Source organism: Grampus griseus (assembly GCF_964374135.1).
Source record: "Grampus griseus genome assembly, chromosome: 4".
Classification (NCBI taxonomy): domain Eukaryota; kingdom Metazoa; phylum Chordata; class Mammalia; order Artiodactyla; family Delphinidae; genus Grampus; species Grampus griseus.
In genome coordinates, this window is record NC_138997.1 from 122390859 (window position 1) to 122405892 (window position 15034).

A 15034-nucleotide genomic window follows, 5' to 3' on the forward strand; every position below is an offset into this window, starting at 1 on the left:
TTAGAGATCTTGAGAGGGAACTTAAATTCATTGGCTTGGCTAAATGTTTCTCACTGGTACCTAATTAATAAATTCAATGCAAACTTTTACTTAGAAGCAGTTGCAACAGGTCAGCTTACAGCTACCATTTACTACCTTGAACTGTTCATCCTATGATCAGGCACTTATTTTGGTCGCATATAAAACAACTTCTCCCTTAAGTAGCCACCATCATCTCATACTCAATTGACTGTTTATTACAATTCTATTTCCCCCCAAGTGTTTGACATAACAGGAAAATAATTCCAAACTCATGCATTCCACAATCTCCAACCCACTCATTTATTCATTCACTTAATGAATATTGAATGTCTACAATTCTTGCTGCTGAAGATATAAAGCCTAAGTCTTATGAAGTTCAATAGGAAAAAGAGATACCAGATAGATGATAGAGATAGATTGATAGATGGATGACAGCTAGCTAGCTAGCTAGACAAATAGATATAGATATAGGTATAGATAAAATAGTGTTATGCCCTTGTGGCAAAAACTGAGAGTTGTCACCCAGTAATCATTATCTTCTTTGTCAGTAAATTAACCTCTGAATTTAACTGGGCGTGGCCACCCAGAATAAATCTACATTTCCCAACATCTCTTGAGCTGTGTTTGGCTATGTGACTAAGTACTGCCAAAGGGATGTAAACAAAAGAGATCTGAGCAATATCAGGACATGTTTGAAGGAGACCTTCATTACTTTTTCTTTTTCTTTTTCCTGCTGCCTTTCTCATTACTTTTTCTTTTTTCCTGCTGACTGAAATAAGAGCATGCTGACTAGAGCTGAAGCAATCATTTAAGCCCAAGGGGCTGCATTTTAGGGCCAATGAAGCAAAATGTTAAGAGTTGACTGCGCCCGTGATAATTATGTCAATCACACAAACCCTAGATTATTTACCTCTGGGCAAAATTTATGTGTGAGAAAAACAAACTTCCATCTTTTTGAAATTTCTGTTTTTAGGGTTTTCTGTCACTCCCATTCGACTTTAATCTTAACTAATACAAAAATATTTAAAAAGTAAAGCAGAGTAAGGGATTAGAGTGTGGCACCATGTGATATTTTATTTTTTTCTTTTTGCGGTACGTGGGCCTCTCACAGCTGTGGCCTCTCCCGCTGCGGAGCACAGGCTCCGGACGTGCAGGCTCAGCGGCCATGGCTCACGGGCGCAGCCGCTCCGCGGCATGTGGGATCTTCCCAGAGCGGGACACGAACCCGTGTCCCCTGCATTGGCAGGCGGACTCTCAACCACTGTGCCACCAGGGAAGCCCCATGTGATATTTTAGACAGGGTGACTGGGGAAGGACTTTATGAGGAATCAATAGTTGGGGGGAGTCCTGAATGCATGAGTAAGCCAAGTGGTAGGGGGAGAGCATGTTCCAGGAAGTGGGAAATAGTAAGAGCCAAAGCCTGGATGTGGGAGGGAACATGCTTCTGTGTTCAAAGACCAGCAAGGAGGCCAACATGGCCTACCTTCCCAACTTCTTATCCTGATTCCCAAACAGAAATCCTTGACTCCAGACCTTGCAGAGATCAGTCAACTTTGCAGGCACTGTTCTCTACAGGGTCTCTTCAGAAAGACTCATGACCCAGCTGTGAGTCTAAGCTTTTACTCAGATAGCTTCAAGGCTCAACCTCTAAGGCCCATTACAGAATGCTCCCCCACTTCGCCATTCAAATATAACACATTTTTCTGAACTTACTATAGGTTCTCACTCTTGCTTAAGGGATGGCACTATTGATCTGCCCCATATTGCTTTCTTTCTTCTTGAAACTCCTTAGATATTATGGTCAATACTTTCATGTTAATTGTTAATAATCTATCATTCTGTTCTAATTGACGTATTCAATATGTATCTTTTGCCACCTCAATTAAGATGTAATGTAAGGGGTACATCTTTAAAAGTTTTAAAACTCTTTTTTGGCTAGTATCTCTTCAAACAGAAGGTACTCCATAAAAACCTTCTGTATGTTCATTCAAACATCTCACAAACTAGAAACACAATGGTGAGAACCTAATCTTTCTTGGTTCCTCCCTTTTGCCAGGAAGATATGAGTAGCTGAAGTATTTGGTGCTATATATAGTCAGTTGATGTCAGCTGGATGCCAGTCTCTTCAGAAAGGCTCAGTCCCCAGTTTGAGTCAGAGCTAGGGACCATGCTATCCCAGGCTCAAGGATAAAAACCATCGGGCCCAAGTGCCATCCATATTCCATCTCCAGTCTTTCCTCCACAAATCAGGATTCATCCTTCCTGAAAAGCACGGTCTAAGAGCAAGGTAAGTATATTGTTTCCTAAAATGTTCTCTTAGTCAGTTGTCCAAGGAAGTTCAGAGTTGTGACTCATTAATGGGCTTTTTTGCTTTAAAGGACAGCTGTTGATGCCAATATTAAAATACTACCACCAAAGAGTTCTGGTTTAATCTGGCGTCCTTTCTTCATTCTTACAATTTGCTGGAATTGATGTACTGTGATGTTGGTACAAATGGAGGCCAGTAAGGAAACAATGACAGATTAAAATAAACTGTGGAAAAGAGAGAAGAAGGGGAAAGGAGTTCAGCTCTTTCATTGTTTCTTATTGCCCAATAATCATTGTACTAGTATATAGATAAGACTGGGCTGGAAACTCTGAGAAACAGCCTCTGTTCACTGTGACATTGCCTGTCAATGAATAGCATGCTCTGTCACCAGACAAGGAATGGTATTAAAGTCTTTCAGTAGAAAGCAATAATAAACTCTTAATAAAGAACAAAGATGCTGTCTCTCAAAAGGATGATTATAAAACACTCCAAATGAGTTCTTGACATTGCCTCAATAATGTTCCTTTATTTTTCACAGGGAGGGAACAAAAAAATCATGCTATCACATAATACCATGGTGAAGCAGAGGAAACAGCAAGCATCAGCCATCATGAAGGAAATCCATGGAAATGGTATCAGTGAAAACCCTTCACAGCAATAATATAGCTCAGCATTAATGTAGACTCTTCCTGATGTTATTTAATATTCTATAGTTTACTTCCTTTAAATTCTTGCTATTCTGTCATAACAAACCTGGAGCTCTAGGGGGTGTATAAAAGCCTATGGTAACTAATCCTTTTGTAGTCATCCTTTCTCATTTGAAAGCTATTTTCAGATGAACAACTGCTCTAAAGGAATGAAGCAATCTGACAGCTGATGTACATTCTACTTGGCTTGCCTTTCACATTTCACGTTATAAGTTAATATCACCACTCTCAGATCTTTTTTTCTCTTTTTTGGACAGGTCTCATACAATCCTGTCTACATCGTCCATCCCACAAGATCTATCTTGATTTCTTTTACCTTATATTACATAAATCATTCAAAATCTGTTCTAGCGTCCTTTTTTTTTTTTTAAAAAAAAGGTGTTAAGTTGGAATTCATATTCATTGTGAACTTCTTTAACCCTGAAACCAGTCTTCATATTTAGTAACTGATTTACCGAGATATTCTGTGTGGAAATCTACTTCTATTTATAATTTCTAGGAAAATATAGATTTCTTATAGTCTCAAGCATATAACTCAAAAAAAATTTAATATAAATTAGATGCAAGATGATATTCCACTCTCTTCTCTAAGTTCTAGCAAAACACTCTAGAAAGTAATGCTTTATACATTGCATTTTGATTGTTATAAGGGAAATTCAACTTTGATTGTTATAAAGGAAATTGAGCAAAGGATAGCATCAATTTTAAAAGTTAATAAGTAGAATATCTAGATAGTTTTAAGGGCTGATTTGAGCCATTCCAGAATATATTTGTGGAGTTTTCAGGGCACCTCCTTATTTCCCTTCTATTAACAAGGAATGTGACCTTTTACCTGAACAATACTAAGACCTAGAGCAATGAGATCTTTCACCAGGTAGCTGGGAAAAGGCATAAGTATAGCATTTTCATATTTCACCTTCCATAAAGCAAGCTGAATAGAACCAATCAGAGACTGTGTTAGATGCTTCCCCCCACAATGCAGTCATATCTAAAGGGTTCTGTTATTAAGTTTTGTTTTCTATTTTTTTGCAGTACAAAATCACCATACTGGATTCAACTTAGACCCATGTTTTACTAAGATGTCAAACTAGTTTGGAATAAAGTGAAAATAATTCTGAATCAGACACCAGAACTAAATTTGTACCAATGCAAGGTTCCAAAATTCAGGCTTCTTTTAAATTTTTGCACTTCTTTGTATTTCCTGCTTCATGTAGTTTACTTGAAATTGTTTTAATAGTTTCCTTGATCAATAAGGAAAAAATCAGATAATCACTTGAGTTTGAGACTAAATTATTTATCTTAAAACTAGGCTTGGGATAAGTTATCATTTTCTAATTGCATCATAATCATAAATCAATCCATCATTTTAATGTATTCCCAGTTTAAATCATGTGTTGGATTCTACTCTCTTATTTCTGACATAGACCTATAAGAGTATCTTTTCCTTTTTTTTATAATATAACTTTTATTTTTTTATGAAATATAAAGAAAAAGTACAATTATATCTCAAGGGGAAAAAAACCCTCAAGACTATAATCTCACCACCAACAGGTCCTGGCCAAGTAAAGTCTGCTGAAGCCCTCCCTCCCAAGTCACGGGAAGATTTCTAGTCCCTTAAATGGAGTCACATGCTCTGCCTTTGTTTGGAGGTCAAGTACTACAGATAACAGGGATAATCACAGACTTCTTTCTTAACTCATCTCAGATAAAACAGCTGCAGTACTTTAGGAAGCAGTTTAAATAATTTCCCTCTTTTATTTCCTCTGACATCTTACATGGAACTTTACTATTTGTATATGACATAGTGTTTAGAGATCTGGAGCTAGGGGAGTATCATTTTTTCTAAGGAGGCAGAAATGAGACATGGACTGCAGAGAAACATTTCTGGGAATAATTCTCCAAACTTTCAAACACTTCAACCAACAAAAACCTGGATAATTTAAGATAAAGCATGCAACTCTTTTGATCTTAATTCTAAGACTAATTAAAATTTGGACTGGATTGTCCTCTACAAAAATGAATAGAGAAGCTATTTGAAGTTCTTCTCCCACTCCCTTCTCCCCTTGTGCATCAAGATTTTTTTTTTCAGTATTATAATTCATTTATTTTTTATATCACTCTTCAAAGACATTTAGCCTGGAGGAGAATGAAATGTGACAATGAGATGGCTAAATGAGCTGTCTTCTAAACCTGAGCTAGGAGTTCAGTCCAGTTCTTGCTGTGGGGAGAGAGACTATAGCTGGTGAGCCTTGAGATGATCAGTAGGAAAATATAAGAATCAAAAAGGAGAGTTTTTCATCAGAGCACTCATTGAATCTGAAGGAGAAATAACCTCAAAGAATTACTGAGAAATCCTACCCGTATAGACTAAAATACATAGAACTGGAAAGCACAAGTAAAAATGTGGATAACTCACAGCCTCTACTAACTATATGCCAAATTGTTCACTCATTATGGATCCATAATGATTTGGTGTCAAATAATGTACCAGAAGCAAAAGTAATTAATGAAAAGTATCTCCTAACACTAAGGCTCTATACCTTCAGACAGACCATCCTCAGCATCATATCATGATGATCATCAACATGGTCATCAACATCAATATTAAAAGTGTTAGAGCTGATGATTAGTAGCTGTTTTGTGTTACTACTGTGATGCAAAACCCAGAAGCTTTAAACAGAAATATCAGAGCCATGTTGCAACTCTGATATAACAAGTGCCATTCTAAAAGACAAAAACTCTGATATAACAAGTGCCATTCTAAAAGACAAAAACACCAAAATACTTTGCCATTATCTGTCATGAATTAGTTGTGGAGGCACGAAAAGATGGCTTATAATGGTTCCATGCCCACCAGCCCTGTGCTATTTACTCCTGATGCTGTACATATTCTCCAGTGGTGATCATGTTTCTCTCTCACTCAGTAACTCATTTGAGACTTGATTACTGAAGGAAGGGAGAGAGAGAGGGAAGGATAAAAGAATAGGAAGTAATAAGTCTATAGAGAAAGAGAATGGGGAATGAGAATGGAGGAAGGAGAGGCACTCTAGAGCAACTGGCATCCGTCCAGAAATGGTGGGGAAAAGGAATAGGAATTAAAATTATCTAAGAACTGGGAGTATGCTGTCCCCTGATCTTAAGCACAGATATTGCTGACAGTTTAGAAGAAGAGCTTCAGAAATAAAAAGACTACAGTTGTTTCAGTCATCCTACAGTTTTCACACCTGGGCTCTGTGAGGGCTTTTTTGGTATGTTTTTTTTTTGTTTGTTTTTTCCCTCATGACTGGTGAACAGCTTTTCCCAGCACACAGAAGAGGACTGAGCAGATTGTTTTTGCGATTTCAGGAAAAGAGTTTAGTCTGTGGTCTGAAAACAGGAAGCCAGGTTCTAAATGGAGTGCTGTTGTTGATATCGTACCAGGAGCCCTGAGTTCCAGACCAGACAGCAGATACCTCATCTGAAAATGAAGAGGTTGGATCTGTTGAGTCATCTAATTCTAAAATTTCATGATTCTAATAAATTGAGCTATGTGCTCAAACATCAGTGTATTTGAGTTTTTCCACCAATAACAGAGGCAGTGATAATATTAACACAAATTGCAGGGGTACTTTGAAAAGCATAGATATAATGTCTTGACTTTCAGACAAAAGATAATGTGAAGACCCCTTTTACTTTTCCTGTATAAGCATATCTTAAAGTATAATTAATCAAGTCATCAATATAAAAATGAGGACACCAGGAAGGACTTAAACACTACAGATCAAATGTAAAAAGTCTAGGGGAGAAAAAGAACTTAACCTAATGCTTAATGTACAAATTTGTTAGTTTTCTTTGGTTTAAAATTTCACATTAGCATTCTCATAACCCGAAGAAAAAGCATGCTTTATCTTGAAAATTGGTGTGCAATAATATGTTGTGAAATCATGGATTTTTCTAAGCATGCCATAGATTTCTAAACCTCTAATAACGCTCTCCAGCAAAGTAGCAGCAGAGAACTAGGCTAAATTCCAATTTATACCAAAGTTGAAATTACAATGTTTAATTCTTGCCATGTTCTATCATCCTAGAAGAATGATGAACATCATTTCTTTGTTGCCTTTTTCACTCTAATATGCTCTAGATATAAGTCCTATAAATAGTACTAGATGAATTACTGGTTTGTGTAACTCAATTTGCATAATTCAATACATTGGTAATCTCATTTTTTAAATGTTTATAGATTTACACAGTTATTGAATGGTAATACATTAACAGTAAATTTTTGAACTCAAATCAAGGCAAGGAGATATGAAATAGGAAAATATAGAATCCCAGATGAGTTTCAAAATCAACTTTTTAATCTACAGAAAATTATTAAAGATTACTAATAAACTTTTAATCAAATGTAGACTTTTCAAGTATTATTCAAAACCACAGTCTGGACTATTAACTTTTATATAATATGTATATATGCATGTTGCAGTATGCAATAATGTATATTTATGGACTATTATTCAATCTACACAGGCCAACTGTCTGTAAACAGGCAGAAGAGTCCTGTTAAGTGTAGAGAAAATCTCTTGGCTTCAATCAGGCTTTTAAGTAAATTGATAGGACCACCCTAAAGCAAATCAATTTCAGTTATCTCCCCTTCTGTGGTTTTGCCCATTTTACCAGAATTGCAGCTGCCCGTAAATCATGGCGAAACAGTTTTAAAAGATCTTTCGTCTTACTACTATTATTTATAAGTGGGTATCTTTACAAACTATGAATTGGATTCACTGATCTAACTAAATATGTAACTTTGGCAGGATCAAAATTACAAATTAAAAATACAGAACTACCTGTGCACACATAAATCCTTGTTGACTAAGTTTTAGAATGTTAACCTATGATATAAATGTGAAAAAAAAATGTTTTTTGGAGGAATTTAGGTTCAGTGTCTGCTCATAAGACTACATATTGAAGAAAGGTTTGAAAAAGGAATTGATCACATTTTCAAAGATCACTGATACTCTCCCAATAAAATGCAATTTTCCATTTGGTTTCCAGTACTCATAGTAATATGGTTAAAGTGGAAGGAAAGTATATTCAAAAATCAAAAGTTTGAACTTTTTAATGTAAGATTTTAAATCTTAATTTAGCTACAAAAATAATGCACATTTGAGGACATTACTGAGAAAGAATATTGATTACAATTATTTAATATTTCTAGTAGATTGAAAAATGTGGAGGTTTTTGTGAATTAATTTGATAATGGTCAAGACACTAAAGTTATATTGTAATAGTTTTTTATAATTAGATATTTATTCCAAAATAATCATTATTTCCTTAAAATAATAGCAAACTATAATAGATTAAGTCCTATAAAATCTTTAAAGAATAAATGGAAAATTCTGGATCACTATAAACGACATTAACAGGAAAGCATGCCTAGCAATATTATTTTCAATAGATGATCTAATGCCACAAAGACAACCTTCTAATCCATCAGGGCAAGGATATGAACCCTGAATAAGTTATATCATTTATCAGGCATCCAGATTAAACACACTGTTAAGACCCTGCACAGAGGTTTGCAATAAAGGGCAGGGAACAGCTGAACTTGGATTCTATCTGCTCAGTTGACACCATTCTTTTCACTCTGAAAGTTTAAGTAAATGAAAGTGTTCATACATTAGATTTCCCAACTCACAGATGGTCTGGAACTCCAGCGCCAATTACATCATAAACTTAACTACTGGAAGGGAAGGGGAAAAAAAAACCTTGGAGAATTTAGTTTATGTCTTTTATTGTTTGTTTGTTTATGCAAAATATATTGACTTAAAATGTTCCTATGTCTCTATCAGTATGCTAGTGAATATTTAACTGGTTCTTTGGTGGGAAAAATGCCTTGGTTTGTAGAATTTGCCAATTTCTGTGGTATAAATACTCTTGCCATGGCCAATTTTGAGCTACCATCAAGGAGAAACTGAATGCAGAGTTGGGAAGAGATGTGTAGTAATACAACACTATACAGTATTTCCACCATACAGATATAATAGATATAAGAAAACATCAAGAGCATAGATAATAGCAAAAAGGAGTAAAACATTTAGAAAGTGATATTTTTGAGTATTTATTGCTTTCTTTTTAATATAACTTATTATTAAGTTTATATAATTTAATTTTAATAGTGGTTATGTTCACTGAGTTTAACTACTGGCTAACAGAATTTCTGAAAATTTATCAGTCGACTCTTGTGAACCAGTACAAGCCTGCTCCAGACACCACTAGATTTCTCATGCAGTGCTTCTGGTCCCAGAGATACACAGGACCTTTAGATGGTCACTCAAAGCCAACTATTAACTCACTGTCTGTTACTTACAGAGTAAGAGGGAGAAAATTTAGGCTTAAAGGTAGTAGAAGGAAGTATGAAGAATAAGCAAAGAGAGTTGAGAGTTGGTCAATTATTTTGTGTGCCTTCTCCTCTTTCCTTTTTGTCTCTTTTATCTCCTCTCTTGTGGTATAAATTTACTAGTAATAATGGATTGTACCAACTGATTATTGAGGGTAGGTAAGTTCCTCATGGCTCTTGCTGCACATCTACTCCTTGTAGCAACTTGGGTGATGATTACTGTGTTTTGCTAAAAAGGAGTGAATGTTTCTTATGAGCCCAAATGAGTCTGGCCAGAGGTATATCCATATTTTATACTTCTGCTCTTTTTTTCCTCTCCTCTTCGAGGCCCCCATTGCTGGGCTTCTAGGCTATTCTTCTTTACTCTTTCTTGATTCCAATCTTAATAGACTTTTTGGACCTACATCAGTGAGATGAAGATCTAAAGAGAATAACCATAGTTAGCATGCTTTTAGTTGAAAATAGCAGAAAATCAGAAACGAACTAAAGGGAATTTATTGCCTCACATAACTGAAAAGTTCAGAGGTGATTTGATAAGTCTTCATCTGGCAGCTCAAGTATGCCATTAAGGACCAGGTTTCTTTCTCCCTCTGCTCTGATTTTCTTGGGGTAAGCTTCACCCCACATCTGGCTCTATCATTTTATCAAGTGCATACCAACAGTTTCCTGGGCAATATACATCCGTGCTTACCTGCAGCAGGAAAAGAAAGTATCTTTGACACAATGTACACAAAGAAAAGTCCTGATATTTTGCCTCATTGACCTAGGTCAGGTCACACACCTGTTCCTGTATCAATCACAAAGGTTAATTAATTCCTGTCAAATATACCCCAGAAAACTATTGTAAATCTAAGTGGCCAGAGGGATGGAATTCAAGTAGGGCATGTGGTTATTTCAGAAACATTGGTGGAATCAGCTAATACTGGGGGCCATTAGGAAGAGGAAAATGAGATAAAAACATTTTCTCAAATTTTTGTCTTGGGATCCCCAAATTAAACTTATGCCATAGCTTGAAATTTAGAACTTATAGAAAATAACATAATAATATGCTATTCCTTTTTCTAGCTCCTCTATTTTCATTTAACTGTTTATAATGACTCAAATTGGTAACAGAAAAGGAGAGAAAGAGAAAAGCTGCATCCCTGTTTTGGTTTCCTTATGAAAAAACTTTGTAGCCTTAACTGTAAGGAGAGATTCCATTGCTATAATATAAAGACTGTTGTTTTTGCATTTTCTAGTGGCTGCCTGCTTTGGGGCATTTTTATTTCCTGAAAATGTCCCATTAAAACATTTGTTTAAAAACATTATTTGTCATATATAAATACATTACATAGAATGTGTATTCCTAGAAGGTTAATGGACAAAAAAAAATCTATCGATTTCGATTTTCTGTGTTATTATTTTATCCTGTTTCTCTCTCTTGCATTGCTAATTGAATTATTTTAAGAAGCATTTAAAGGAGATTTCCCCTCCACCCCGTAGTATTGCATCAAATTACTATAAGCCATATTGTGTCTTTTTGGTCATTTGTGATCTAAAGGGGACTTGCTATTTTGATTCCAGAATCAAAAAGCTGAAACAGTCCACTCCTGTCACACTTTCTAGAACACTGAGGGATATATTCATAGACACACTGAAAAATAATCCAGCTCCTTCCATGTTGCTAGCACACAGTAACAGACTCCAAACACTTGCAAATAAACAATAGTGAATATTCCCTGTAGAACTCAGCAGAGCTGGCAAACAAATCCCAGGAAACTGTAAAATATCCTCATCTACCCTGCTGTGCACCTTCATTCCTCTTCCATAAGCTATTTCTGCCAACCCTGGGGACTGTAATTTTTTTTTTTTTCTACCTTAGAGAGTAGACAATGCCACTCTGCGCTGCATTAGGAAGGGCTATGGAAATTTTTTAAATTGAACATTTTTTTAATAATAGACTTTATTTTTTAGAGCGGTTTTAGGTTTACAGAAAAACTAAACAGAAAGTATAGTATAATGTTCCTATATACCCCTTCTCCTCCCAACACACAGTTTCTCCTATTATTACCATCTTGCATTAGTGCGTTATACTCGTTATGATTGACGGACCAATATCGACGTAGTATTATTAACTGAAGTCCACAGTTTACATAAAGTTTCACACTGTGCGGCACTGTCCTATGGGTTTTCATGAATGCACACTGTCACGCGTCTGCCATTACAGTATCATACAGAAGAGTCTCACTGCCCTAAGATTCCCCTGTGCTCAACCGCTTCATCTCCACTCCCTCCACACAGCCGCTTGGCAGCCAGTGATTCTTTTACTGTCTTCCAAGGTTTTGTCTTTTCCAGAATGTCATAGAGTTGGAGTCATATAGTAGCCATTACAGACTGTCTTTTTTCACTTAGCAATATACATTTAAGGGCCATTCATGTCTTTTCATGGCTTGATAGCTCTATTAAACTTTTAATTTTGATATAAATGTAGTTTACATGGAGCTGTAAGAAAGAATACCAAGCAATCCCACGTACCTTTTCCCAGTTTCCCACAAGAGCAACATCTTGTAAAAGTATAGTACAATATCACAACCAGAATATTGATATTCATGCAGTCAAGAGAGTCCTACCAATCACTAATGTCTCCCATTTATATATATATATCTTTTCATTTTAAGATGCTATAAAATGGAATCATACAGTATGTAACCTTTGGGGATTGGCTTTTTTCACTCAGTGTAATTCCCTCAAGATAGATCCATTTGCTGTGTTTCAATAGTTTGTTCGTTTTTATTGCTGAGTACCATGCTTTGGATGGACCACAGTGTTTTTAACTTTTTACCTACTCATTAAAGTACATTTGAGTTGTTTCTTTTATTATTATTAAGAACAAAGCTGCTATGACCATTTGTGTATAGGTTTTTGTATGAACATAAGCTTTCATTTCACTGGGATAAATGCCCAGTATTGCTGGTAGTCCTATGTTCAGTTTTTAACAGAGCCTATTAAATTATTTTCTAGGGTGGCTGTACCATTTTACATTTCCAACAGTGAGGTATGAGTGATCCAGTTTCTCCACACCCTCCCCAGCATTAGATGCTGTCACTATTTTTCATTTTGGCCATTCTGATATGTGTATAGTTATATCTCATGGTTTTAATTTGCATCTTTCTAATGACTAATAATGTTGAACATCTTTTCCTATGCTTATTTGCCATCTGTATATCTTCTTCAGTGAAATATCTCTTCCTGTCTTTTGCCCACGTTCTAATTGGATTGTTTGCTTTTTTACTGATGAGTTTTAAGAGTTCTTTATATATTCTAGTCTGTTTTCAAATATGTGGTTTGCAAATATTGTTTCCTACTCTGTAGTTTGTTTTTTCATCCTCTTAACACAGTCTTTCTCAGAGCAAAAGTATTTAATTTTGCTTAATTAAGCAAAGTTCCTTTTATGGACTGTGCTTTTGGTGTCAAGTTTAACAACATTTTGTCCAGCCCTAGATCCCAAAGGTATGATCATGTAATTTTTCTTCTTTAGCCATTTAATATGGTAGAATACATTGATTTCTGAATATTGAACCAATCTTGTATCCCTGGAATAAACCCCACTTATTCATGGTATAGAATTCTTTTTCTGTATTGTTGAATTCTATTTACTAATATTTTGGTAAAGATTTTTGCTTCTATAAGCATGAGGGATATTGATCTGTAGCTTCTTTTTTTGTGTGTTGTTTCTGTTAGCTATCAAGGTAATAAGTTAATTGGGAAGTGTTCCTTCATCTTCTGTTTTCAGGAAGAGACTATGTAGCATTGGCGTTAATTCTTCTTTAAATGTTTGGTAGAATTCTCTGGTAAAACCATCTAGGTCTGAAGATATCTTTTGGGGGAGATTTTAGAATTATAAATTCAATTGCCTTATAGCTATAGGATTAATCAAATTATCTACTTCATGTTGGGTGAGATGTGTTACTTTCTGCTTTTCAAGGGATTGGTCATATTTTTTCTGTTTTCAAATTTATGTGAATTTACATGTAGAGTTGTTCATAGTATTCTCTTTTTATCCATTTGCTATCTGCAGTGGCTGTAGTGATATCCCCTATTTTGTTCCTGATACTGGTAATTTGTATCTTCTACATTTCTATTTTTCTGTGTCAGTCTAGCTAGAGGTTTGTCAATTTTACTGATCTTTTCAAAAGCCAACTCTGTGCTCAACTGATTTTTCTCTACTGTTTTTCTGTTTTTAATTTCTACTCTTATCTTTATTATTTTCTTCCTTCTGCTTGCTTTGGGTTTATAGTATAGATTTGATACTTTTCCTCTTTTTTTAATGTATGCATTTAGTGCTATAAATGTCCCTCCCAGCACTGTACTGTCTGTGCCCCATAAATCTGATATGCTCTATTTTTAATTTCAATGAGTTCAATGAATTTTTTTATTTCCCTTGAGACTTCTTCTTTGACTCATGGATTGTTTAGAAGTGTGATTTTTTTTTTAGTTTCCAAATGTTTGGAGATTTTTCTGTAAACTTTTTGTTACTCATTTCTAGTGTGATTCCATTGTGATCAGAGATCATACTGTATATAATTTTGATTCTTTTAAATTTGTTGAAGCTTACTTTATGGTCCAAGATATTGGTCTATCTTGGTATATACTCCATGTGCACTTGGAAAGAATATGTGTTCTATTGTTGTTCAGTAGAATATTTTATGCTGTTTATAAATATTTTATAAACAGTAGGATTATATCCTACTGGTTGATGGTGTTGTTGATTTCTTTTATATCCTTGCTGATTTTCTCTCTGTTGTCCTATCACTTGTTGAGAGAGGAATGTTGAAGTCTCCAACTCTAATTGTGGGTTTATCTATTTCTCCTTTTAGTTCTATTAATTTTTGTTCCATTTGCAGCTCTGTTTTTTGGTGCATACACATTTAGGATTTCTAGGTCTTCTTGGTGGATTGACACTTTAATCATTATATAACGTTCTCTGTTTCTGGAAATTTTCTTTGCTCTGAAGTCCACTTTGGAATTAACATAAGCGCTTCTGCTTTCCATTGATTAATGTTTGCTTGATATCTTTTTCTATCCTGTTACTTTCAACTTGCCTATATTGTTCAAGGCACTTACTTGAAGTGAGTTTCTTCTAGACAGCTTATATTTGGGTCATGTTTTGTTTTTTTGTTTTTTTGCGGTACGCGGGCCTCTCACTGTTGTGGCCTCTCCCGCTGAGGAGCACAGGCTCTGGATGTGCAGGCTCAGCGGCCATGGCTCATGGGCCCAGCCTCTCTGTGGCATGTGGGATCTTCCTGGACCGGGGCACAAACCCATGTCCCCTTCATCGGCAGGCGGACTCTCAACCACTGCGCCACCAGGGAAGCCCTTGGGTCATGTTTTAAAATCCAGTCTGCTAGTCTCTATCCTTTAATTAGGGTATTTAGAATATTTTTATTTAAGCTCTACTACTGATGTAGTAGAGCTTAAGTCTATCAGTTTATTTTTTGTTTTCTGTTTGTTGTCTCTGTTTTTCCCTTCTGTTTTCTTTTTCCTAGCTTCCTACGGATTACTTGCACATGTTTCAGAATTCCATTTTTATTTATCTATAGTTTTTCAAGTGTACCTGTATAGTTTTTGGTAGTTGTTCTATTA

At 35.5% G+C, this 15034-nt stretch overlaps 1 protein-coding gene across 1 annotated transcript in view; it reads left to right on the forward strand.

Annotated features, from left to right (window-relative positions):
* Window positions 1–2134: 2134 nt before the first annotated feature.
* The window catches only part of MYOZ2 (myozenin 2), a 34974-nt gene continuing 22074 nt past the window's right edge, over window positions 2135–15034 (forward strand). Inside the window, exons 1-2 of the mRNA XM_082652943.1 lie at window positions 2135–2308; window positions 2868–2961. Coding sequence (XP_082509069.1) covers window positions 2886–2961 — 76 coding nt within the window. The 5' untranslated portion in view covers window positions 2135–2308; window positions 2868–2885. The remainder of the gene's footprint in view (window positions 2309–2867; window positions 2962–15034) is intronic.